We start from the raw sequence: 26145 nt of genomic DNA on the forward strand, positions 1-26145 counted from the left end.
TTTGTTTTAAGGCCAGTTGCATCTTTCCCCTCCGAGCAACCTGTTCATCTCTTCATGCCGCCATCCTCTCGGGATCTGCTTCTCTCTTAAGATTTACTCCTTCACGTTCGTCCTAGATAACAACCCTCATGCTGCCTTGGTTCTTTTTTGTTATTCTCTCTCTCCCTTTCTTCCTTTCGGGTCTTTCTATCTTCTCCCGAGTCCTTCCTCTGACACCTCATCTTCTTTCCAAGCTCTGATCCGCTCTCTCTCTCCCCTCAGCTGTTTTTTCTTCTTTTTTTTTTTTTTTTGGTTTCTTAACAGAGTCATGTATTTAATATGTATCAAAAGATGTTAAGTTCGGAAGACAGTTCCCACTGAAGGACAAGAAGGAGCTTCCCGAAACACATTTAAAAATTTCAAAGAGGTAAGGAAGTTACGGAGGTGAAGGTACAAGAAGATAATTGAAATATTTTCAATAGGAATTTTAAGAGAGAAAACTGAGAGTATCTAAACATTACATGTGCAACACACATCGATGTAGCCTGGACCATTTCCCAGGTTATAACTGAAAACACGGCATTTACAGCTGAGAGATGGAAGTGCAAATTCGGGCTTGGCTATTTAGGAACTCGCAGTTGTCGATGAAATCACTCGGTTCCCTCATGGTTTAGAGTGATCGTGAGGTGATACATAAGGATTTGTATATAAACATACATAAATAATATATGAAATTCTATATACAGCTGTTAAAAATATTGATGTTCTTAACACCTTTTAATCACGTGTTTCGCTTGTTCCTTTTCTTATATTTCTTTAATTTCTTTTTTAAAAAAACTATCATCTGTTTTTCTGTCCTGTCAAATTCAAAGCAAACGATAGACTATCTCCTTTTGTGGGTTGTTTATTTAACTCAGATGTTGCCCAGAGTGTCCATAGGGGTTCATTGACTTATCTTTCCTTTGGATATTCTTCCTCCTCTTCCATTTTTTGTCCCCTTCTTTCTCTCGTTCCTTTTCCAGTTTCTACATCCTCTTCTTCTTTTTCTCCTCCATTTTTTATTCTCCCATCTTTCACCTTTACTATGATTCCTGTTCGATTACTCTGGTTTTTGATCACAAGGCATAACTGGCTGCTCCTGTGGAAGTGTCAGGAGTTCTCTCCCTCTTGAAAAAGTTTCTTTTCGTGGCTTCCAGACCACCACCCTGTCCTGAGTTTCCATCCGTATCGGTGGCCAGTCCTTCCCAGCTTTCTTTGCTTGTTTCTTCTCTTCTCCTCAACCTGAGTCTCTCAGGACTAAAGCCACTTGGCTCCGTGTTCTCTCCAGCGCCCCTTCCCATCTCCCCAGCGCCCTCCGTTCCCTTCTCCTGTTTGCTGCCACCCCCCTGCCACCTGTCTCTCCCCTGTGCTCTTGGTTCTTTCCTGTCTTCCTAGTCCCTCCTTCCCAGCGTCTTGAACACCTTTCTCTCCCCTCTTCCTTCCTCTCCCTCCATCCTCACCTCTCGGAGACAAAGTAGAGACCGTTTCCCTCCCGGCCCCGTGTCCCCACCCCCTTTCCCCTTCTCTCGCTCCCCGTTGTCCTTCAGCCGGTCTCAACACGTCCACCCTCCCTCGCCTCTCCTGCTCCCCTCCCCTGCCCGGTCTCCAAGCTGATTATTGTCTCTCAGATGGGCCCTGTTTTCTATCTCACGATCTGTCCTGTCTCTAACACACTTCCTCTCCCCCGTGTTCTCTGCCGTCTCCTATTTCTCTCTTTTCTATAACTCACCTCTTCTTTTTGTTCCCCTGAAGGCAGCACGTTCTGGCCCTGCGTAGGGCCTTGTGGTTGTGATTTCTGGGGTATGGGACATAGTCCCTTCAGCCTGTCTCAGCTGGGGAGGCAGGGGACACCTTCCATAATGTTTCTGAAGAGACAGACAGTGACCGCACCCAGGCTGATCCTTGGGAAGCCGGTGGGAATGCCCGCCCCCAGGCCCTATTTCACTGTCTCCAGGGAGGCCCCAGGACCAGGAGGGCGGGGTTCAGCCCATCTTGAGCGGGAGCTGTGAGGACAGGCATGAGCCTCCCCTCTCATCTCCGTGACCTTGGACAAGGTCTGCTGCCCTCTCATCTGTAAGCTGGGTCTGTGAGCAGCTGGCTGAAAGCTGGAAGGAGGCGGCTTGGCTAAGGCGTTGGCTGGGGATCAGGGCCTCATGCTATCTGGATCCCCTGGGACTGGGCAGGTGTCTCAGGGTGGCGGTGAGTATCCCATCCGTGGGGTATGTAAGCAGAGTCCTGGTTTCCTTGGGGCCTCCGATGAGCTATGACAGGGACACAAACACTCAGGCAGAGAATGTGGCTCCATTCAAGTTTTATTGCACCCCTTTCAGCCTGGGGCTCTTAACAGTTCCCAGGATGCAACCTGGAGGTAGCTCTGGCGAGGCGCAGCACCCTGCTGCTGCCCACCGCCCCAGCTCTGTCCACTGGCCCAAGGGAAGGAGAGAGGGTGGGCAGAAGGTAGGAGCTGGAGACAGATCATCAGCCTTCCCCACGGCCTGGGCCAAGGGCCGCCGGTCCAGCCTCCCCACAAATCCAAGGCGCTGGGGGCGGCCCCTCACAGCCAATCCTTGGCCGGCTACGTGGCTGACATGTGCCCATTGGGCAGCTGCCTGGCTGCCCGGCTCCGAGGGCCATCAGCAGGGGCTGCCCCAGACCCCGGAGCTGCCCCGTTCTTCAGCCGCAGACACTCCTGGGCTGCCTCCCCTTCGCTGGAGTCTGACTCCTCCATGTCGCTGCGAATGTCATTCTCTAGCTGGGGGACAAGGAGTGGGGATGAGGCTGAGGGTGAGCTGGGCTGGGGCTCTGGGGTAGCGCCCGCGAGCCCACCCTTGCTGGGCCCTACCTGGCCTTTCTTTGTGAAGCTGTGGAGCATGCGAAGGACGAGGAAAGACCAGAACACGTGCAGCAGCTGCAGCAGCATCAGCAGCGAGTTGAAGAAGTAATAGCCAAAGAAGGGACCGGAGTTGGCGATGGAATCGTAGTACGTGGTGTAGAGGATCCTGAGGCGGGCAGGAAGGCGAGGTGGGGCTTCGCCAGCTACTCTAGCCCCCCGTCCTAGAAGCTCTAACTTGAGAGACCTTCTCTGCTCCGGAACCTTCAATGGCTCCCCACAACCCCCAGAGTAATACCTGTGCTCTTCAGCTGGGCATTTAAATGCCCCCTCACGTGGTCATGTTAAAGGTCATGAGGAGGACCAGGAGCTTGCTGGCTGGCCTTGCACAACCACGAACCTCTAGGGGGCAGCTGCTTTCCTGGGTGGTCCTTTCAGACCTTCTCTCCTCAGATGCCCTTCTCCCCCTACCCAGCAGGCTCTCACCCCCTGCCACCCTCACCCAGGTCAGCTGTAAGGTCACCAGTGATCTGCCTGGCTCAGGCAGCAGGCACTCGGCTGGCCCTTCCTGACACCCTTTCCTCACGTGCCTTCAGGGACCACCCTCCTGTCTCTCCACTTTATGGCTGCTCTCTCTGCGTCTCCTCTGCAGTGGCCCCGAACTGCAGACACTCCTGGGCTGCCTCCCTGATCTGAAAACATCAGGGGCCCCAGGACTGGGCCTCTTTGTCTGCACTTGGACAGGTGATGCTGTCCAGTCTTGTGGCTGCAAACACTGGACACCGCATCTCTCCCTGGAACCCCACGCTGGTGTGCCCACCGCTTCCTCCATGACTGTTGGGGATGGGGTGGGCTGTAGGCCCTTCAAACCTAGCACGGCCAGAGCTGAGCTCCTGATCCTCAAGGAACAACGCTGAGCTCATTACCATCTCACGACCCTTGAGTCATCCCCCACTTCTGAGTCCACTCATTTCTCTCACCTGTACCAGATCAGAGCAATCTCTGCCCTAGTCTTGAGCGGGAGGTGGGCTCTCACTAGTTCTCTCTGCAGCCACCAGAGGGCGCCTGTGAGCACCCAAGTCAGGTCTGCCCCTCCTCTGCTCAGAACCCTCCACTTCCTTTGGATAAAAACCCAAGCCCTCCCCGCAGGCCATAAGGCCTTGCACCACCTACCTGGTCTCCTTCCTGTTCTCAGCTCCCTCCTCTCTCCCCCTAGCTCACTCTGATCCTGCCACAAGGCCTCCCCTCTGGTCTTCCAACATGCCGGGCACTGTCCAGCCTCAGGGGCTTTGCATGTGCTGTTCCCTCTGCCTGGAAGGCTCTTCTGCTGGGATCAGAACAGTTTTCTCCCTCACTTCCCTCCAGTCTTTCTGAACCAACGCTGTCAGTGGTGCCTTCCCTGACAGACCTAATCTCAACTACCCACACACTTCCGATGCCTGATCTTTTAATACAGTCACTCCCTTGCATGCTCAATATTCTACTTGTTTGCTTTATTTTATCCCCCCGCCCCATGTCAGCTCCTTGTGAGCAGGGATCTTCACGTAGCTCCCTCTGCAGTGAGAGGCTCAGCAAATAGAGTGGGTAAAGACTTTAGTGGGAAGAAAAAAAAAAAAAGGCTTTAGTGAGCTGGTGCCCGACCACGTTCCAGGCACACAGGGGCATGAGGACTGAGCTCAGTTCCGTCTCTCGAACCTCTGGTCCTTTGCCTATGCCGTACCCTGGGCTGGAGACTCAGTACCCTTCCTTGCCTCTTCCTGGATGCCTCCCAGACAACATCCCCTGTCCCCTGGTTCTGGAACCAAGGGTGAGGCAGGCGGGATCACAGATGTGCGTGCCCACCTTCCCAGCCCCCCCACTGGACTCACTGGGTGGGGAAGAGCACGAGGCGAGTGTAGAAGAAGATCACGGAGAAGACGATGAAGAGACAGTTGCACACTCGCTGCTGCTGTGCATAGTTGAACATCTTACCGGCCTGCGAGGGCGGCAGAAACGGACTCAGGTGGCAGAAAGGGACTCAGGTGGGCGGTAGGGGCGGGGCAGCAGGTGGGGAGGGGCCTCGCCTTAAGGAAAAGGGGTCATGGGACTGGGCCTTATCTCCAGGGATTGTCTAGAAAGGTACAAAGTGGATGTGTGTGCGAAGCTTCATCTCTGGAAGAGAAGAGGAAGCGTGGCCTCACCTCCCATGAAGATAGAGAGGGACAGCCTCCCAGGGAGCCCGAGTAGGGTGGGGTCTCCTCTTCCAGGAAAGCTGAGGGGGTGGGGCCTCAGCCCCAGGGGCGTGTGGGAGGGGGGAGAGGGGAGGGCAGCCGGGAGGGGTGTGGCCTGGCCCACCTCCAGCAGGTAGTCCGCAGAGTCGTGCAGCAGCAGCACCAGAGAGCCGATGCGCAGCAGGTTGGCGCTGTAGGAGAAGGTGATGAGGGTGATGGTCACCACGTGGTGTGCCACCTGCTCCTTGAAATCCTGCGGGAGATGATGGGTCGCAGCTGGGACAAGGCTGGGTGGCTGGCTGGTGGGGCCCCCAGGGCTGGGAGCAGGCCCTCTCAGGGGATTGGTTGGCATCTGGACCCAGCAGACTCCATGCTTCCTGCCTGAGGCGCCAAGGGACCGCCAGGTGTGGGGTGAGGCTATCCCTCCCCACCGGAGCCCGGGACCCGACTCCCCCAGGACATCACTTCCCTAGCGGGACTCGGCCGGGCCTCACCTTGCGCCGGACGTCGAAGGGCAGCGTCATCAGCAGCGAGATGTAGAAGCTCAGCTCCAGGAGGTACCAGCAGTACAGGGCTGGCTTCAGGGGCTGCAGCAAAGAGGTGGGGCAGGGTCGGTGGGGGCCCGGCATGGCTCAGGGCCCTCCCCGATTTGCTCAAAATCAGGACGCTTGAATCCCGATGAGCGAAGAAGGTGTGAGCTCCCCATCCCTAGAGGAAGCCAAGGGCAGTGATGTTGTGGCAGTGCCTCCTCCAGGTTTGCTGACTCCTGGCTCCGCTCTCCGTTCCGCAGGGAGGCAGACACAGAGCAGGACTCGGAGGGAATTACGATGTCACGTCCAGGTTTGGCTCTGCTACCTCTGGCCACAGGAACTCTGACCACCCCAGTCCTCCTTCCAGCCTCTGCCCCACCCCGCTCACCTGGTTTGGGTAATTGTCCCAGCACATTGCCGGCTTCCACAGCCATGACTCCTGCAGGGACACAGGCATTTGAGGCATGAGTGCGCCCGCCGGGGCTCCTTGGGTTTCTCCAGCCCTCCAGGCGCTGCCTCAGCTCCGCTCTTTGTCGCCTGGTGACATCCCCGCTCTCGCCGGACCCCAGCCCCAAGTTCAGGGGGGAACATCCGCCACGACCTGGCCACATTCTCTGCCTTCTCTGTGCACACACTCCGCACCCCTCCACACCCCCACCCCGAGCCAGGCCTGGTGCACAGTAGGTGCTTGTGGGACAGGTGGAGGGGCCAGGAAGCAGCCAGGAACACTCACGTGGTAGAGGACCGAGAGGCCACCAAAGAAGGAACACAGATAGAAGACAAACCTCCAGCTGCAGATGGGGAGGGAGCCCGTGAGACAGCTGCCACCACAGTGGCCGCCTCTCCCTGCACTCCCGGCACCCCCTCCCCAGCTCCGCCCCGGGCTGACCTGGCCTCACAGAACTTCTTGGTCAGGCAAGGCCGGTCCTGGTTCTGACGTCTCCGGAACCAGTGTTGGGTCTGCTTTAGCGTGAGACCACACTGGGCAGCCAGGACAGCCATCTGAGCCTGGGGAGCAGGCGGTGGGGGCCAAGGTGACGGAGGTGGCTTCCCACTCCTGTTCTGGGATATGCGGGACCCAGCTCTGCACCCCCACCCCCGGCGGCCCCAGACCTCACCACTGGGGCTGTCTACCTATGGGGACAGGGGAGTAGGGGGGGGTCACTGGGTGCCCCCCACCCAGTCAGGCCCTGAGAACCCAGCCCTGCTCACAGGACAGGCAGGTGACTGATGGGGACTGGGATTATGAGAGGGGCTGGGAGCAGCTCCCCATAGAGGTTTTCCTGCCCTCCTTCTAGAACACTCCTACTCCAGGCAGGCAGTTGAGACACTGCCCCCACCCCTCCCTGCAGATGGGGACTGATGGGAGGATGTCCCAAGGCTCTGTTCTGCAGGAGCAGCCCCCGCCCCTCAGGGCAGAAAGACCTCTCCTTCCCCCTCTCTCCCTCAGGACCCAGCCCAGCACTGGGCAGCTACAGCACAGATGGCACTAGGAAGGTCATGTGACTGCAGAACCCCAGAATAGTCAGGTCTTTGCTCTTCCCCGGAACAAGAGAGAAACCTGCTCTCCCCACCCCCTCCAGTCCCACGAGCTGCTCATTAGGCAGCTGGGTTCACACTGGTGGGGGTGAAGATGGAGTCTGGGGATGGAGTCTGGGGTGGGGGTGGAGGCACTGTAGAGGAACCAGAGGCTGCCTGGGCTTTCTCTGCCCACCCCCCAACCCCCCGGCCACAGGCCCCACCCTCACGGCAGCCATGCAGGCAGACGGGAGGAGGAAGGCCGCAGGGACCCTCACTCACCTCCTTGGTTTTCCATCTCTGCGTGAGGAAGTGTTTCTCCAGCGTGGCGTTGGGTTTCACTGGCTTCCTGGCCCGATCCCGTACACCCAGCCACCGGCTCAGGGGCAGGCCGACGAGTCTGGGTGCAGGCAACACAGCCCATCAGTCCAGGTGAGAAGGAACGTACATGCTACAGGTGGGGAGACTGAGGCTGGAAGGAGCCACATCACTTCCTGGGACCCTGGAGGGTAGCCTGGCTGATGCATTAGACCGAGCATAAGACAGGCAGCTGAACTGATTTTCAGGATGGGGATGTGGCCAACTTTTGAGGTACCCAATCGCCTTCCTTCAGTCTAATCCCAAACCAGGGATGAGTTCCCTCACTGCCTGTCTCAGAGTGGCCTGAGTCCTGGTCTGCCCCCCACCAGGCTGGGGGCTCCCTTCCAGCAGGAGCAGGTCTGCTACCTCCCCTCAGGCTTCCCCTCTCCCAGGCTCCCCCTCCAGCCTAGACTCGAAGGAGCCTGAAGCTCGTCAATCAATCACCACATTGCCCACAAGGGGGCACCCAAGGCCAGGTCGGGTCTGGATTTCATAGCCATAATCCCGATACCACCATCCATTTGGGGAAACTGAGATGCAGAACAGCCCAGCAAGGAACTCATTCCAGACTCAGTCATGATGGGGGCGGAACGGAGCACACGGATGTTTGTTGCGAGCTTATGATCTGTCAAGCGTTATGTTCGTAACCCTATCGTTACCGTCCCCATGGTCCCAGAGGCTGAGAGAGGTCAGAGATGTGCCCAAGCTGACACAGCCAGCGAGTGGCGGACCCAGAAATCGAACCTAGTAGGATTCACTTTCCCTTAACAAGGGGGAAACCCCTGCCTTTCACTCTAGAAAAGCTGCCCTCGCACTGCTCTTTGGCAAGCGAGGAGTGCCCTTGGGATCTGATGACCGCCCCCCTGCCTGCCACCTAAGCCACAGCCCTCGGCTAAACGGGGCTCTGTGCTGAACCTGGGCTCGCTCCCCTTTCCCCCCTGCCCCTTAACGCTCCCCCAAGCCTGGCTGAATTAGGCCTCCTGGAATGCCCCTGACAAAGCCTCAGTCCCGGCTGGCCTACTGTGTGACCTCAGGAAGGTCACTGGACCTCCCCGTGCCTCCATTTCCTCTTCTGTAAAACGAGAATAATAATAGTACCACCTCATGGGGCTGCACGGAGAGCTAAACGGGTTCAGACACGTCAACTGCTTAGAGCAGTGGCCGGCACCACTCAGAAGGTGCCTGTTAAGTAAACGCATCAGTGGCTGTCCCCTGGGTCCCGTGTCCAGCCTGTGTCCGGGGAGCCCAGACCCTGGGAAGCTCTTCATGAGTAGGAGACAGATCAAGATACAGGTCGCTTCCATGCCCCTGTGGTCAGGGCAGGACAGGGCGGGGACCCACAGTGCCTGGAGCGGGTTAGGGCTCTGTGGGGGGAGGGGCAGGGCATGCTTCCCTGGAACCCGGCCTTAAAGAAACCGCAGGGCAGCCGGTGTGAAGGCCAGGGGGTCGCAAAAAAAGATGGTGGACCTGAAACCAGGTGTGAGGAGTGGAGGAGGAAGTGCATGTGGAGGAAGGAGAGGGGGAGGGGTCCTTGGCATCAAGCGAAGCTTGGTGGGGGGGGTAGTGGGGAGGCCAGCAGGAAAGGGGCTGGGCAAGGCAGGTCTGGGAGCCGTGGCCACAGCATTGGTCATGTGGAAAAGGGTGCGACTACATAGGACAGAGGGAGGGACCCCAGGAGAGGTGGCCACAGCCAGGAGATGGACACCAGACAAAGAGGGAGAAACTCAGTTCCAAGCAGCATCTGAGTCACCCATGACTGACAATCCACAGGGTTTGGCAACCAGGAGGTGGCATACGCTCGGGCAGGGGCCAGTGCCAGGCTGCAAGAGACGAGGGGTGAGTGGAGGGGGACCCAGAGGAGGCAGGAGTGGCTCTGTGCCTTCCTTCGGCTGAAAAGGGGAACTGGAGGGAAGGTGTCAGGAGCAGTAGGGGTGAGAAAGGAGTGTACGGGTGAGGGACAGGCTTGCCCGTAAGGGACAGGGACAGGAGCGGGTGGGCAGGGGTTTCTTTGCTCACTGCAGACCCATCCTCGGCTTGCAAAGCAGATACATGCCCTCCAGGTCCCCACCCGTTTTGTGACGATGTCAGCATCCTGGTAAAGCAGCCGTCAGGGATCGGAAGAATGTGAGTGACGGCAGCTGGGAGCAGGGTGGCGTGGGGAGAAGCACTTGGGTTCAAAGTCAGGGACACATTAGGACAAAGCCATGAAACCACACACACGGTAGCAGCACAGGGCCAGCAGCGTGCGCACGCATACACACACACATACACACACGAGCCACAGCGGACACTCACCTCTCAAAGATGAAGCGTATGGCCACCAGGGCCAGTGCCAGGGGCAGGGCCACCAGCATGTCCTGGGGGTGGGCGTAGACCAGGCCATCTCGGTCCTCCAGGTCAGCCCATGAGCTGTTCGGTGGTAGCCATAACCTGTCCTGCCACAGCCACTCATTCAGACCAGACCACATCCTGTGGACAGACGGTCCAGTTAGTGGGCAGGTAAGCACGCAGGTGGCTGGAGCTGGAGGGCCCCCCACCCGGCCCTTGTTCCCCCAGCGCCTGGCAACCTGAGTTTATTACAGCCAGTGTTAAGGACTGACTTGGGCTGTGTGTCCTCAAGCAAATGACTTGACTTCTCTGAACCTCAAGTTCATCTGTAAAACGGGCAGTCATAGCCACCTGTCAGCCCAGCCTGCTCAGGCACACCAAGTGCTTAGCCTGGTGCCTGCTGATCCTTAACAACACAGCTCATAACAGTAGTTACTATTCCGTACTTTACAGACAAGAAAACGGTGGCCAGAAGTCAAGGGAGTGGCCGAGTGGAGTCATTACCTCAAGCTCTTAAATGTCCCAGGAATGTTTCCCGCCGTTGTGGGAAGGTGCTCTGATGCCGCCCAAAGATGAAGGATTTAGGGAAATCTGCAATTCCCTCCCTAGCCGTCCTCCGCAACACGCAACACGAACTCCCCGGGAGGTGCGAATGTCAGCTATCTCGCTGGCTTGGGCAGCAGCGGGGTAAAAGAGCCAACCGCAAGACCAAGCTTCTCAAATAACACAGCAGCAACCAAGGTGAGCCAGCTTTCCATCAAGAGCCGCAGGGGAGCAGCCCCTACCTGCAGAGCCCAGCTGTCCTGAGTAGCCACACAGCATCTCCCTTTCTTGAGATCTTAAGACAAGTGCCCAGAACCCCCACCATAACCCACCAGAACCGCCACGCTGATCCTCGCTCAGAATGTTTGTTCACTCATTTGTCCATACGTCCGTCCATCCGTCCATCCGTCCATCCATCCATCCATCCACCCATCCATCCATCTACCTACCCACAAGATATTCTCTGACTGACTTATACATGCCAACCCAGGCTGGGTGTTGGGGTCACAGCAAGGAAAAAAGCAGACACATTCCTGTCTCCATGGAGCTCCCAGCCCAGCAGGGTAGGCAGCCAATATGCAAATAAACAGATTCATAGATAAATGAAATAACCTCAGTGTGATGGGGCCTGGCAGAAAATAAACAGGGTGACTAAGGTAGGGCTCTCTAAGGAGAAACCATCTCAGCTGAGACCTAGAGATGAGGAGGGCCTGGGTCTACACAGAGGGGTGTGGTGGTACAGGGGGGCTTTCCAGAGACCGAAAGCAGCATGTGCAAAGGCCCTGAGGCAGCAATGAGATAGAGAGCAAGAGGGTCAGTGAAGAAGCCTGTGTGGCTGCAGGGGAAGATAGGTGAAAGCAGGGAGGAGACTGGGCAGGTCGTGCAGGGCCTGTGGGCTGTGGGAAAGAATGTAGATGGTTTCCCCCAACGCTTTATGAGAAAAATCTTCAAACTTGCAGAAAGGTAGAAAGAGTTACAATGAACACCTATGTGCCTACTGCTAGATTCTACCATTCACATCCTGCCATTTCCTTCATTACACTTGCCCATGCTCCATCCCTTTCTCTATCCAGCCATTAGTCCATCTGATTTTTCTGGATGCATTTCAAAAGCAGCAGCAGACACCAAGCCACAGTATTTCACAGTATCCCTATGTATTTCAGCATGCGGATCATAACTTGGGTTCGACATGTGCTTATGGATTTTCTTTTTCTTTCAAGATAAATTTTACTAGAGCAAAATGCATCAATCGGAAGTGGAGAGTCACTGAGTTTTGGCAAATGGCCATACCTGTGTAACCCAACCTTCCACCACAAACATTCTTGTTTTTCCACAAAGTTCTCTCATACCCTTTGCCAGTGAATCTTCATCTCCACTGTCCTAAGGTCACCTCTGTCCCAGTTTTTTTCCATCTGTACTGGGGGGAGTCTGTCAGATGGATGGAAAGCCCCCGAGGAGCAGGCTGTTTTATTTGTTCTAGAACTTCACATAAATTTATGGACGCACAGACTCCATCGTCATGCCTGGCTGCTTTCACCGAGTCGTGTTTTTAAGACTCACCCATGTTGCATCTACCAGTAGCTTCTTTCCTTTTTAATACGGAATCGTGGGCACCGTATGAATATACCACAGTTGATTACCATTCGCTCGTTGATGGGTGTTTGGGATGCTTCCAGTCTGGGATAATTATGAGCAAAGCTGTTATGAACATTTGCGTCTGAACAGTGTGTGAACGGAAGTTTTCACGTCTCCTGAAGTTAAACACGGCCACGTCGTGTGTTTAACTTTATAAGCGACTGCCAAACTGTTTTCCGGGATGGCTGCACCAATTTACACTCCTGCCCGTGGAGTCTGGGGGTTCTGTGCTTGTGGTTTTATTTTAGGCAAGGTGGCAAGTCACGGGGTGTTAGTTGCCATGCAGGAAGCGCCCTATAGAAGGCCAGATGGGGCGCTGTGGGCTGTCCAGATGAGGTGGGTGGGGTGGAAACAAGGAGACATTTCCAGAGATATTTTAGAGGCAGAGCCCCCAAGAGTTGAACACCCTCAAGAAAGCAGCCAGAAGAAAAGCAGGCACATACAATTCCATTTACATCAAGTTCAACGCCAGGCAAAACAAAAGATGCTTGTGTTGGCTTCCTGTGGCTGCTGTACAGTTACCACAGATTTCATGGCTTAAAACATTACAGATTTATTCTCTTACGGTTCTGAGGGTCAGAAGTCTGAAACGGATCTCGACAGGCTAACGTCGGTGTGTCGGCAGGGCTGCTGCGATCCTTCTGGAAGCTCTCGGAGAGAATGTGTTTCTGTGCCTCTTCCAGCTTCTAGAGGTGCCTGCATTTCTTGGCTCGTGGCCTCTTCCTCCGTCTTCAAAGAGAGAGCAGCACAGCATCTTCAAATTTCTTTGACCCTCCTGCCTCCTTCTTACAAGGAACCCTGTGATTACTTTGGGACCCCCAGGTAATCCAGGGTCATTGCCCACCTCATGGTCAGCCTGTTAGCAACCTTAATTCCACAGGCAAACTCAATTCCCCTTTGCCATGACAAGTAACATATTCCCAGGCCTCAGGATTAGGATGTGGACATCTTTCAGGGGCATTATTCTGCCTGCTGCATTGCTGGCTGTCGGGACAGTGGCTGTTCTTAGGGTAAGGTAGTGACCGGAGAGGCCATGAGATCTCGGCTGCTGAGGCCTGGAAGTTTCTGTCCTGATCTGGGTGCCGTTTTGATTGAGATAATTCACTGAGGTGTGCATCTATGATGTGGGGCCTTTTCTCTGTGCAAATTAAAATGTCTACAATTTAAAAAGTCTGCGATTCAGATTTCAGTTCTGACATGTGGGTTTTCTCCCCAAACCTACAAGCAATTCTCTGACACCAGCTGGATGTCCTATAATTCAGCTCAATTCTGACACTATCTATCTGGAGACAATGGCAGATATCACAGGTTGAGGACTCCAACCCACAAGACGGCTCCGCACCCCCACCCCACCCCCTGCTCCCTACTTCAGACACAGTCACCTGGGCTTTTGACCAACTTGCTACAGAATGGAGTTTCCCACCAACCTCCTCTTGGGTTTGATGAATTTGCCGGAGCATCTCAAAGAACTCAGAGAAACAGTTTACTCACTAGATCATCAGTATATTATAAAGAACACCACTCAGGAGCAGCCAGATGGAAGAGATGCATAAGGCCAGGTGCAGGGAAGGGTGCGGAGCTGCCACGCCCTCTCCGCGGCCTAGTCTCCCCGAATCTTCAGGTGTTCACAACCTGGGAGCTCACCGAACCTTGTCCCTTTGGGTTTTCACGGAGGCTTCATTATATAGTCATGACTGATTATATCATTAGCTTTTGGACTGAGTCTACCTCCAGCCCCTCTCCCCTCCCTGGAGGTCCTGCGGTAGGACAGAAAGTTCCAAACCCCTGGTCACAGGATTGGGTCCCCTGACAGTCAGCCCCATCCTTAGGGGACCAAGGAGGGACTTTCCCAAAGTCACCTCATTAACATAACGAAAGACATCTTTATCACTCTCTCAATTCCCAGGGCTTTAGGAGCTCTGTGCCAGGACAGGGAACAAAGACCAAGTTTGTATTTCTCATTTTCGATCACAATATCACAAGTCAAAGACAGAAAAAAGGAAAATTAGAGTCTGAGGAACTGGGTGAACCAGGCTGAGTGAGAGGATCTGGGGCAGGAGTGGGGCTCAGTGTTGAACAAAACAAGCACGGGGGCCTCAGATGTCCCCATGGTCACATGGAAGGGACAGGAGCTCCGTGGGCCTGGGTGGGCTGGGGGAAGGCCCGGGCAGAACTGGGCAGTATGTGGCTGATGTTTAAACCCAAGGGGATGGATGGAATCTCTGGGGAGGGGGAAGCAGCCCCCCGACCACACTGGGGGAATCCAGCATTTAGGCATCCGTGAGTAATTAGCGGTGGCAACTGCCACTGGACACCCGGTGGGGGAGGAGCACTAGACGGCAGCAGCTTGGCAAAGGTCAGGATGTGTGGCAGTGGCTGGTTTAGACCCACGAGGCTCAGGCGGCCCAGACGGAATAGGCAGATGGACAGGAACACGCAGGTGGTCGATCTGTCTGTCTTCACCAACAGGCAAGGCTGGCTTGATTACGTGCATCCACTGGGCATTTGGGCACATGCCCAGCCTGGCCTTCCCCGACCCACCGCAGGGCATCTCCAGCCTCCTCCTCAGGGGCCCTCCCACCCATCAGACAGACCTACCCCCAAGTGCCGGTGGAAGTGGGCTGGGAGTCCAGATCCCCAGCCCCATGTTCTCCCCTGCCCCAAAGGTGCCCAGACCAGACCAGGGTCCATTGAAGACGTGGTGCCTGCAAGTCACGATGAGACAAGGGACAAGGGAGAATACATAAGAAGAATGGCAGCTTGTAATCTCGGGCCTCTGCCGATGTCCCCAGCCTCAGAGCCCACCATTCATTGCCTGACACTCCGCTCCCACCACACTGTATGATTTCACACACAGCAGCCTTTACAAGTGCTGTCCTCTGCCTGGAGCGCCCATCTGCTATTTATCGTCCCACGCTGGGTGGTGAGGACACAGAATGGTGGGAAAGCAGGCAAGAACTCTGCCCCTGCAGGGCTTACCCATCTTCTCTGTCTGTCTGGCAATCTCCCACGCGTCCTTTAAAACCCAGTTCAGTTGTTGCTTCCTCCTGAAGGCACCTCCGGATTGCCCCCACCTTGGATCCACTTAAAGCACCTCCCTGAGCCCTGCCTCGCTCACTCTGCCGTTGGGAGCTGGCCACGCAGTCCTTTGGAGGCGGTGAGGGGTGGAGAAGGGCACACGACCAGCCGTGAATCTTAGTCCCCTTGGCTGAAGCAGGCCCAGCCCCTTCTGGCCCCCAAGTCATTTTGGAACAGCACTTGCCAACCCAGGGAGCCCTCCGAGGGGGCTTCAGACAGACGCCTCCTGCCCTGGCTGCAGAGGTCTCGGCCCTGGAGGTCCTACCTTCTCTCTAAGCCGTGTTTGTCTCTCCCCACACCCGCTTCGCCCCTTGATAAAGAAGAGGGGAAGCAGAGGGCTGGAGTCGCAGCTCCGGTGCTCCCGGTCCTGGGCGCCTCAATTTTTTCCCCCACCTGTTGTTGGGACAGGCTCAGGAGCAGCTGTAACCATCCATGGCCAGCGGGGTCCCAGCTTCTCCTGCACCCCCGAACCGCCCAGACGCCCTCTTCCTGAGGGACCGGAGGAAGTGGGGCTCAGGGTGTCATGCCTCCTCGATCTGCATGATTTGGACCCCAGCTCCTCTGCCTTCCTGGGCCTCGGCCATCCCGGCTGAAAAATGGGTACAGCCAGACCTCCTGCTTCACCAGGAGGCTGAGCAGTTCACAAACACTGGCAGACGAGATTCCTGTCCCACCTGTTCACCCATCATGCGACCTCAGGCAAGTGATCCAGTTGCATCATGCCTCAGTTTCCTCATCTTAAAATGGGAATAACAATAGGCCCTCCCACACGGGGTGACTGGAATGGTGCCTGGGGCGAGTGAGCACTAGGTGGTTTACTTACTTGCCGTCAGCGGCACTGAGGAGAGGGGAGGGCTGCGGGCCTGTGGCAGGTTCTGGGCGCTTCGTCCCAAAACATCCCTGGGCCTCTGCACAGGCACCTCCCCTTAGAGCTGGAGCTAATGAGCTCAGGCTGGGTTCAGCCAGGGCCACTGGGTTCACTTGGAGAATCACTCAGCGGGCGGCTGGACCAACCTGACCAGCCAGAGCCTTCATTCCCGTCATCCCATGCACACACCCGTCCCCCGCCCCCCGCAGCCTGCCCTATCTCCCAGCCCAACTGCATCTTGAAGCCCCTTTGGCTTTATTCCCAGCCCCGCCCCTGCCACCTGGAGCCAGACTCTGATAATCCTTCTTAGCAGCTAAAAATATCCCCAGATTAGGGGAGACAGAGAGATTAGGGCTTCCTGCTAACAGGAAGAGGGGGAGCAGAGGATCCCTGGCCCACACTAGGGGTCTGAATGAGCACACCTGGTCCCTATTATTCTCTTGAACCCCCAAACATCCCAGTATCGCCCAGCAGAGCAGGACTGTGAACACAGGTTTATTTTGTTTTATTTACAATCAAGCTAGAAACGCAGGGCTTGCCAGGCTGTGAAAAAGGAAATAGATTCAGACTCCAGATGTCCAGGCCCAGTTGAAGGACAGAGAGATGGATGGGGACGGACACACTCACACACAGCCACCCGGCCCTGCAGCCTGGCCCGCTGCCTGGGGTCACCTGACTCCTGCGGCTGGAGGCCCAGGCGAAGAACACATGATGTGCTAAGTCCATAACCATGGCTGCTCCTGCACTGGGCCCTGGCTGGTCCCCGGCTCCTCCATTGTGGGCCTCTCTGAGCAGGGTCCCCAAAGGGTGCTGATGACTAGAGGTGCAGCCAGTCCAGGAGACACTACCATGCCGCTCCCTGCACAGACTGGAAGAAGGGCCCCAAGTTCAGGGCCCCGCCTCGCCCCAGCCCCACCCCCCATATCTGGACACACTCCTGCCCTCCACACTCGATTCACTGCAGCTCGATTCACTGCAGTGGCTACTTGGTGGGCTTCTAACCCACCAAGCTCATTCCTGCCCCGGGGGCCTCTGCATGAGCTGTCCCCGCCCACAGCTGTGTTGGTCTGCCTCATCATGCACACCTCAGCTCACTTGTCACTTCCTCAGAGAAGCCTTCTCAGCTTGCTACTAAAGAAGCCACCGCATTATTACATCTTCTTACCCTCTTTCGTTCCTTCAGCCCTGTCATCCCAGTTGATCTGTTTTCTTACTTACCTGTTTGTCTGCCTCACCGCAAGGCAGAAGCCGCGCAGAGGCATGAATGTTGTTTTAGTCACTGCTGTGTCCTCAGACAGGTCTTGGCACAACATTATGTGCCAACTAAACGCTAAGTGGATGAATGAGTGGGTAGAACACACACTCTCACAGGTGGGTGGATGTGAAGACTTTAGCTCAGGTAGTCGAACTTTCTAGCAAATGAGACCACTTTCTTTAACAGGCAAGGTCAACTTGATACCTGTGAAGTAGGTCCACTGTCTCCCTAGAAACTGGGAAGCCTGAGGCTCAAAGCCAGAAGCCACTGGACACAGGTCACTCAGCTAGCAACGGAGGGGGCCAGGGCTAGAAGCTCCATGGGGGTCGGGGGGTTCTGCTCTGTTCCACCAGGGGAAAGAGGGCTCCCCAGGCCTGCCTCTTCCTGTTGAGGTTTCCCCAAGGAGCAAGCTCTTCCCCACTGCCCTCAGGCTCAGGAGTCTGGGTGAGCCAAGTTGGGTCCCCTGGTATCCCCAGCCCATTGGCCAACCTCCTCATCATAGCTGCCCCTTCCACTCCCTTGGCTATACCTTCTCAGACCACCCTTGGCAATGCCCTCCACCCCTCAAATGGAACCACGAACACTGGGGCCACAAGGGTTGCTCTGCAGCTGCCCATCAGCTGTGCCTTAGGGCTGGCTGAGGGGCCTGCCTTCCTGGCATCTGCTCCCTCCCTCCCACAGCTCCATTCAGGACCCCCTCTATCCCACACCCAGGTCCTAGGATTCCCAAGAGCCGCCCCCAGGTCCGGCCTCCAGGCCTTTGCATTTTGTGAAATGCCTCTGCCCCCTTCACTGGGCCGGTTCCTACTAGGCTTTCAAGACCCGGATCAGATTAAGCTCCCTACTTGAGAGGCTTTCTCTGCCTTTCCCGCCCTCTGCAGAGCCTTAAGAGCTTTTTTCCAGCCCAGGCCAGCCCCAGGGTGCTTAGAGAGCTAGCTGGCTCTCAGTCTCTCCCAAACAGTGAGGGCCAGGAAGAGACTTTTGGGGTCCCCAGCATCACCTAGTATGGGTGGGTGTTGGGGGAGTCAGTTAGGGAGGTTTAAAAGACTGAGGGAGAACACCAGCTCCCTGGGAGTTTAAGGGGGAAATGGGCAGTCCCCAGCCCCAAAGGCAGGCGGGGGCAGGGGCACCAGGACCTGACCGATATCTGCACAAGGATGGATCAGGCGTACAGGTGGGGGGTGCAAGGGGAGCTCACTTGGACTATTACAATTTAAAAAGACGACACGGTTTTATTGAGGTATCACTGACACACACAAAAAAATCGCATGTTCAAAGTGTGCGATTCAATGCATTTTGATGGGTGCACAGCCACGAAATCATCATCTCAGTCAAGATACTGAACAGAGTTGACCATTGAATGACATGGGTTTGAGCCATGCGGGTCCACTGTATACGTGGATTTTTTTTCATCTTGTAAACATGATGTAAAATTGATGGTGTAGATAAATATGTACAGTATGGTAAGTGTATTTTTTCTTCCTAATGATTTTCTTAACATTTTCTTTCCCCTAGCTTACTTTACTGTAAAAATACAGTATAGAATACATAGAACATACAAAACACGTGTTCATCGACCGTTAATGTTATCGGTAAAACTTCTGGTCGACAGCAGGCTGTTAGTTAAGTTTTGGGGGGGTCAAAAGTTATAGGCGTATTTTGAAATGCACGTGGGGTCTGCGCCCCTAACCCCTGCGTTGGTCAGGCGTCACCTGCACGTCCGTCACTTCCTGAAGTTTCGTCGTGCCCCTTTCGGAGTCCTTCCCTCTCGCCCTTCCAGTGAAAACTGGAAGGAACTTTGATGTCCAGCATTGGGGGATCGGGAATCTCAGGATTCCATACGATGCCCTAGTAGGTAAGAGTTTAAGAGGAGGAGGAAGCTGCATCGTGGATGAAACTTGAGGACAATATGCTCGATGAAATGAGCCAGTTACAAAAAGACGAACACTACAGGGCTCAACCAAAGGAGGCCCCTGAGGAGTCACATCCATAGAGACAGGAAGTAGAATGGTGGGTGCCGGGGGAGGGGGCTGGGGCGCTAGCGTTTCACGGGGACGGTTTCGGTTTCGCAAGATGAAAAGGTTGTGGGGATTGGCGGCACAGCCATGTGAATATACTTAATACTGAACTGTGTATTTAAACGTGGCCGAGATGGTAAATTATTTTTCTAATTTAAAAAATTACCAGAGGTGGGGGGAAGGGGAGGAAAAGCTATGCTCACTAACTTGGGAAGACCGCTTAAAGAAAAATAAAAACAAAACACAGAGAGACACTAATGGTCTGATATGTAATTCGTGACATGGAAAACCACCAGAAGACGGTGACGGCGGAGCCAGCTCGTCACAGCAGCCCTCTCGGGGATAACTGCAAACTCTGGGCCACGTATAAAAAACAACTACAGCGGGACCTTGAATAACATCGTTTTGTTCAAAGTCATTTCGTTCGAACATTGACGAGATGCCGTAGGAACTTAACTCTGTTTATATCAATTAGACTGTAGTAAATTGGTTTCATTCTATGTCATTTTGCTTAAAGTCACAGAACCCATCGAAGACATTAAGTAAGGACTCACTGCACCTGAACGTTCTGGCGCTGCGATGTCCAATGTGGTAGCCACCAGCCGAACATGTGGCTACTTACATTCCGATTAATTAAAATTAAATAAAATTTAAAATTCAGTTCCTCGGGCACGCCAGCAACATTTCTATACCCAACAGCTGCACGTGGCTTGTGGCTACCGTACCAGGCAGTGCAGATGGGAAATATATGTCCATCATGCAGAAAATTCTGCCAAGCATCACTACTGCTCGAGAGTGACCAGAAACACACAGGAATTAGATGTGAGTCTATACCTGGAGTAAAGGGAGAGCATGTGATGTTTTCCATTTTTTTACTGTGATTCACTGGAAATAGAAACGGGCTTGAAAAATGAGAAGACAGAGCCCAGAGACATCACGACAGCCCCACAATGGATGGAACATGTAGGAAAAGAGACAGGGAAAATAAGCAGCTCCAAATTCTATACGAGAACTCCGTGTGAACACTCGAACCTTGTATGGGGCGGACTCCAAGCAGCCCAGGTCAGGCTAAAAGAAATAGAGATTTCCTCGGCCACCCAGCACAGGGGAAGCAGACTTTGGAGCTAGAGTCCAGAGGGGTTCGTGGCACCTGCCTCCATCCCCCTGCCCCCCGCGCAGTGATGTCCTCCCTTTCTGCCTGCCAAGCCCATTCAGGCTTTTCACGACTCAGTTCTCCAGACGACACTTCCTCCAGGAACCTGCTGGGTGCCCCCACAATGGGTTCCCAGGGGTTCTCCCCCTGGACTCTCTCACCCCCTTCCTCAGCACCCCTGGCACTGCCTCTGTTTCCCCTGACTTGAACACGGCCCAGTTGAAACAGTGGCAAAGTGTGAACATCAAGAGTCCACAGACCTATGGGATCTGTTCTGACTGGGTGGCCTTGGGCTAGCGGCGCCTTCTGGGAAACTGGGTCACCATCCTAGTGCCTTCCAGTGTGGGGAGCCATGCTGCCCGTGCAGGGCGCATGTGAGTGAGTGCCTGTCGTCCTCTAGGGGGTGGGGTGCAGAAAGAAGCCGCCCAGACTTCCAGGTTCTCAGCCTGGAGACCATGGCCAGTCTGTTTAAATCTCAGAAACATGGCGCTAACGCAATACCCAGTTGCCAGGCCTTCGTCCGGGCTGTTCCCTCCACCTGAGTCACCACTCCCTTCACCCTTCAAGTAAGCATCTGGCCTCTCCCTGCTTCCAGCCTGGATCAGGGGCCTGGGGTCCCCCATTTAGCCCAGCTTATTCTGCCTCGTCACTGCCCAGGGACGTGTCTGTGTCTGTCGTGAACAGGGGTAGGGGTTCTGGGAGGGCAGTAAACAGTCAATTCCTGTTGGTGGTTGGCTCCGCTCCAGCCTCAGCTCAAATATTACCGCCTTGGGAACCAAGTCACATTGACACAAGTCATGGAGGATGCCTTGGCAAAACAAACAACGCTGCTGACAGTTACAAAGGGTGGTGATACAGACTGTGTTCGTAATAATAGAGAGATCCCTGTTTCTTAGTAAAGAACTACTCTGAACGAAGGTCAGTGGTACAAACATCCACACACTGGTAGTTTCTAAATATTCTGCAACCAATATCTAGGCAATATTTGAGCAATGTTTTATGCAAATGATTGATATACTTTTTGGATTTCCCAAGGTCCTGAGGCATAACCTTTTCGCCTATTTTAACCGGCTATGCTCACTCAAGTCCTGGATGATCTATAACCGTCCACCTGTTTCAGCCTGTTTTAACCGGCCAAGGTTAAAACAGGTGAACGGTTATAGATCTTTGGCTCACCCCGTCTCAGTGCAGAAGTCACTGCAAGCATCTCTTATTGTATCAAGTCAAGCACCAAGATTCTTGTTGTACCCCTGGAGAATGTTCTGGAAACCCTTAACCCTCAGAGCCAGCTTCAAACCTAGGAAAAACACATCAGGCTAGGAGGAGAGAGATCCTGCTCCCTGTGCTATTCAGGCAGGCTCAGATTGAACAAACACATCCTGGCCCCCAATCTCAGTACTTCTGGGGGCACACCCATCCTCAATTTGGAAAGTGACTGGGGGGTTGAGGGGACAGTCCCTATCACGATGTCCTGTTTCAGAAGAACCTCTGATCAGGTTCTAGCATCCAAGAAACCAAAGTCTCTGAAGCCAGAGGGTTTGGGGCACACCTGAGTGGGCGGTGGGGTGTGGAGGGTAACCATGCCCTTTTCCGCATGGGTTGTGGGGAGGGGCAGCCGAGTCCGTTTTCCTCCACCTGGAAAAGGAGTGACAGCGGGCCGGTGGCAGGGCCATCCTCAAACCACACCTGTCTGGGTTTTTGCTGTTTGTCCTGAAGGCCCAGCCAGGCCCCTAACATCACTGTGTCCCTTAGGGCTCCTGTCACCTCCCTGAGAACACCCTACTTTAACATCCACGTCTGTGCCCTGTCCAACCTGCCTGGCCTGCTGCCCAGTCACAACTGTCACTTCCTTCTCTCCTCCCCCACCCCCCCCCGGGCCTTCACCCCCTCTGCCCGCATACCCCCCATCACTGCCCTCTCCCTGGCTCCTTCCCTCCACTCCCTCCGGGGAGCCTCCTAGGCCTAGGCCAGCGGAGCCCCACAGAGTACAGTGACAAGGGCGTGGTCCTCTCTCCTCTGCCAGCCCCCTTGGCCTTCAGGGTTCCAGGACATCAGAGCAGAATGACTGGTGCACACGAGGAAAAAGCACCAAAGCAACCTCGCTCCTGCAAACCACAAAGCAGTGGGGTGCAACAACTACTCACCCCCCAAGGAAGGACCCTCCTAGGGTGAGCTCTTGTTGGACTAGGGGGCCCCCAAGAGCCTCAGTCCTCTCATCTGCCCCTCACTCTCTTACTCACTCTATTCTAGTCACACCGGCTTCCTTGCTCTATCTCTAACACGCCAGTCCTGGTCCTGCCTCGGGGCCTTTGCACATGCTGGTCCTGCTGCCTGAAATGCTCTTCCTCCAGATGTCCACCTGGCTGGATCCTTCCCATCCTTCGGGTCTCATCCCCCTCCTCGCTATCAGCTCCACAGTAGGTGGGGAGGTGAGGAGTCTCATTTTGTTAACTGTTAGTCCCCAGTGCCTTCCAGTGTAGGCACTTCCTAAGTATATAGTGAATGAACTAATGACAGGAAGACAGGGATGGACAGGAGGTGGGGCCAAGCAGAGGGGTCCCCAGGGAATGGCTGGCAGGGGCTTGACCCCTCCTCAGATACACAGTAGTGGGAGCCTGGGGCAAAATATGGTTTCAAGAGGAGGCAGGGAGAGAGCCAAATTCCTGCTGGTTTAGCATGGGGAACAAGTGTGACAGCATCATATTAACAAAGGTATAAAGTCCAGACCAAGGGAGGAGAAAGGCTTCTTCCGTGTCACTCTGGTCAGAGCTAGGCTGCATCTGAGGAACCCATTCAAGGGTGATAATGAAAAGCCCATTTTGAATAACCTGGGGTGGGGATGGGGGTGGGAAAGGGTGACAAATAAGGGAGTAAAACCCCTGCCAAGGGAGGGATTATTCGAGCAGGGGGTCAGAGACCTGGTGGAAGTCTACTCTTCCGACTTTTTGAAGCCCTTTCTCCCTTGGCTTCTGGCTTGACACCCACTCCTGGTTTCCTTCCACACTCTCTCCACTCCATCTCCCTTAGCCCCAAGATGGGTATGTCTCCCAAGCTTTAGGCTTGCTTCTCCAAAGCCTGCCCTGCACCTGGCCTCCACCTGGGCCTCTAGCAGCGCCACAATATCCAGATGCTGGAAAGAGATCGTTAACTTGCACTTGAACCTGCTCCCCAATCAGTGGCTCTTCTATCCCAACCCCCAGCTGCAAATCTATCCAGAACCTGCCCACTTCTCACACATCCAAGCCTCTGCCTGGTCCAGCCCCATCATGATCAGGACTAGTGCAATGGCATCCATAGGATCTCAGGGCTCCTGCCCACAGCTCTCCCATGGACCCTGCAGTTTCTTCCCTCCAAATCTTAGTTCACTGGTCTCTCTGCTCATTAACTCTTACTTATCCTTAGTAACACAGCCAACAGACACCTCCTCCAAGAAGCCTGCCCTGACTCCACACCTCCCCATCCCCACCAGGCTGAATCAGGTCACTCCTCTGGCTCCCTCTCCTCAAGCATCCTCTGTTTTATCAGGTTCCCATTACCAACTGGGCACTGTGCTCACCTCCGAGGTGATGACTGGTATTATTCTCATTTTGTGGGAAGAAATTGAACCACAAGGAGATGAAGTCACTAGCCTGAGGCACTCAAACTGACAGGACATGGTCAGAGGCAACCTTCAGAGGCAACCCGAAAAGGGGACAGCCCGCAGAACCTAGGTAAGAGAGGACTGTGCCTCCCCACCCCTGTGCCCGCTTTCCTGTGGGTGTCCCAAGAGTAGTGGGAGGTGGGAGGAGTGAACCCAGGCCCACTCTCCCCTGCCAGCTCCAGTCTTCCTAGATGCTCCTGTGCCCAGTGATCACTATGCCAGGCACTGGGCCAACCAAACACTTTACATGCCTGACTCACTCAGCGTGCAGACAGCCCTGGGTCTGGAGGTGAGCACAGTTCTGCACACTCACTCCTATATCTCGGAGCAGGAAATGGAGGCTCACAGGTTGTGAATGCCCACTGGTGCTGGAGCCCTCCCCATTCCCCCAGGCACCAGGTTGCTACTGGGGTGACCGAGCCTTTTCCTAGCCGAGGCTTCCTCTGACCTCAGCAACACTTCTAGGGATAGGGATTACTGAACCAGCTTACGGATGGGCAAACCGAGGCTCAGAAAACTCCCAAGGGCCAAAAGGCCAGTTCAAGGACCAAGACTCCCGGCTTATTTCTACCACCTCTTCCATCCCCCCTCAAAACACCTCCACTGGGAGCACGTGAACTGGGAGGACAGGCGAGGAAGGTTCCAAACACCTCCTCCCTGCAGCCTGGCTGGGCCTGCGGGACCCAGGTGTGCTGAGTCAAGTTCCCAGCACTCACCAGTTTATTGACAGCAGCTGCTCTTGGAAGCCGACTGAGTTGAGGCTGGAGACACCAGGGTCTTCAAAGACAGCCCCACGCTCTAGCTCCGGAATTTCTATCTGGGGTGTCCCCATGCAACAGATCCAGGACACCCCAGTAGGGCTAGCCAGTGCTCAGCCACCTGGGCTCCCCCATCAGGTGGCATCTCACAGATTTTGCAAGTCAGACTCAGCCACAACAGTCCCAACCCCCAAAACATATTTATCCCTGGTTTTCTCAGCCCAGCCACGAAAGGCCTGTCCACACTCCCAGTGGCCCATGTCGGCGATCTCCTTCATGCCCTTTCTTTCATGCCCCACTTCCCGGCAGGCAGCAGATACAGATGATGTTCTGCCAAAATGAGCTCCCAATTCACCCACTTTCCACCGCCCCTGCCAGTCGGGTCCAAAGCAGCAGCTTCCTCCCATCTGTTCTGCCCACAGCAGCTCTAGGATCTTAAGACGCAATGGGACCACGTCACCAGTTTGTTCTAAGCCTCGTGTGGTCCCCACAGGCTTGAGAATGGAATCCGCACACTCCTCGCCATCCATCTTCGAGGCCCCCGCTAACCTCTTCCCACCTTCAATCCCTGAGCTTCAGTCACGCTGGCCTCTTTTCTGCTCTGCAAACACGGCAGGCTGGGCCCTTCCTCAGAATCTTGCTGTTTTATGGGCTTAAAAAAGCCTCGCTGGCTGGTTCACTCGGGCCCAGATGATACCTTCTGCGATAAGCCCTCCCTGACTTAACTTATCCCATCTCCCTGATGCGCTTTCTTCCCCGCACTTAGCACGGGCTGGAATGACCAGTGTTTCTGTTTACGCTGTTTCCAGCCGTCTACGCAGCCAGGCTGTGGGCTCCGCGGCCAGGGCCCAGGCTGCATTCCCAGCCCTGGCACATCGGTGGCACCTACTAGGAGCTCCGCAAGGATTCTCTGATGACGGACCTACACACCCCGTCGCGCTCCTCGCGTTCACATAGCCAGATTCCCCCGCGTCACGGTGCCAGTTTCGCCCCCAGTCTCTCCCGCCCGTTTCGCAGCCGCGTCCCCCGGCGCGCGCGTTGCCCGGGCCCTCGAGGGAGCGGGGCTCTCTAGGGGAGGCGGCCCGGGCCTGGGACCAGATGGGAAGCCCCGGGAGGCCGTCCCTGGCGGGGTGATGGGGGACCCAGCTGAGCCGGGCCGGGGCCGCCATGGCTGCGGAGGCGGGGCCGGAGCTGGGCGCGAGGGTGGTGTTTGGGGAGGTGTTCAGGGCGCTGGGGGCTCGCTTACCTGGGGGTGCGGGCGGCCGGGCGCGCCAGGGGTGGGTGGCGGGACGCGGGACTGCGCGCCTGGCGGCAGCTGCAAAAAACAAAAAAACAAAAAAACAAAAAACACACGCAGCACGTACAAGGTAGATGGACTCCGCTCCCTGCAACCGCCTCAGTGA

General features: G+C 55.3%; 1 protein-coding gene across 2 annotated transcripts; it reads right to left on the bottom strand.

Moving 5' to 3' along the window:
* Positions 1-2312: 2312 nt before the first annotated feature.
* Positions 2313-26139, bottom strand: CERS4 (ceramide synthase 4). Of its 2 annotated transcripts, XM_039857851.1 has the most exons (12): positions 25989-26139; positions 12538-12701; positions 9762-9935; positions 7389-7506; positions 6478-6596; positions 6322-6379; positions 5977-6027; positions 5553-5645; positions 5183-5311; positions 4717-4823; positions 2861-3017; positions 2313-2770 (listed from the first exon to the last, which is right to left on the bottom strand). In XM_039857851.1, exons 3-12 carry the CDS (start codon positions 9932-9934, stop codon positions 2594-2596), a joined length of 1182 nt encoding a protein of 393 aa, XP_039713785.1. In that variant the 5' UTR covers position 9935; positions 12538-12701; positions 25989-26139; the 3' UTR covers positions 2313-2593. The 2 variants fall into 2 exon arrangements, with proteins under 2 accessions (XP_039713785.1, XP_039713777.1); XM_039857843.1 differs by lacking the exon at positions 12538-12701.
* Between the last annotated feature and the right edge of the window lie 6 nt (positions 26140-26145).

The sequence above is a fragment of the Pteropus medius genome, unplaced genomic scaffold (assembly GCF_902729225.1).
Source record: "Pteropus medius unplaced genomic scaffold, Ma_sr-lr_union100, whole genome shotgun sequence".
NCBI classification, from domain to species: Eukaryota; Metazoa; Chordata; class Mammalia; order Chiroptera; family Pteropodidae; genus Pteropus; species Pteropus medius.

Coding starts and splice junctions, on each gene's coding strand:
- CERS4 (XM_039857843.1), bottom strand. CDS start 9,934: ATGTGGTCTGGTCTGAATGAGTGGCTGTGGCAGGACAGGTTATGGCTA. Junction 5,646..5,976: donor GGGACAATTACCCAAACCAG/GTGAGCGGGGTG, acceptor TCTTTGCTGCAG/CCCCTGAAGCCAGCCCTGTA. Junction 3,018..4,716: donor CTCGTGCTCTTCCCCACCCA/GTGAGTCCAGTG, acceptor TGCCCGCCTCAG/GATCCTCTACACCACGTACT.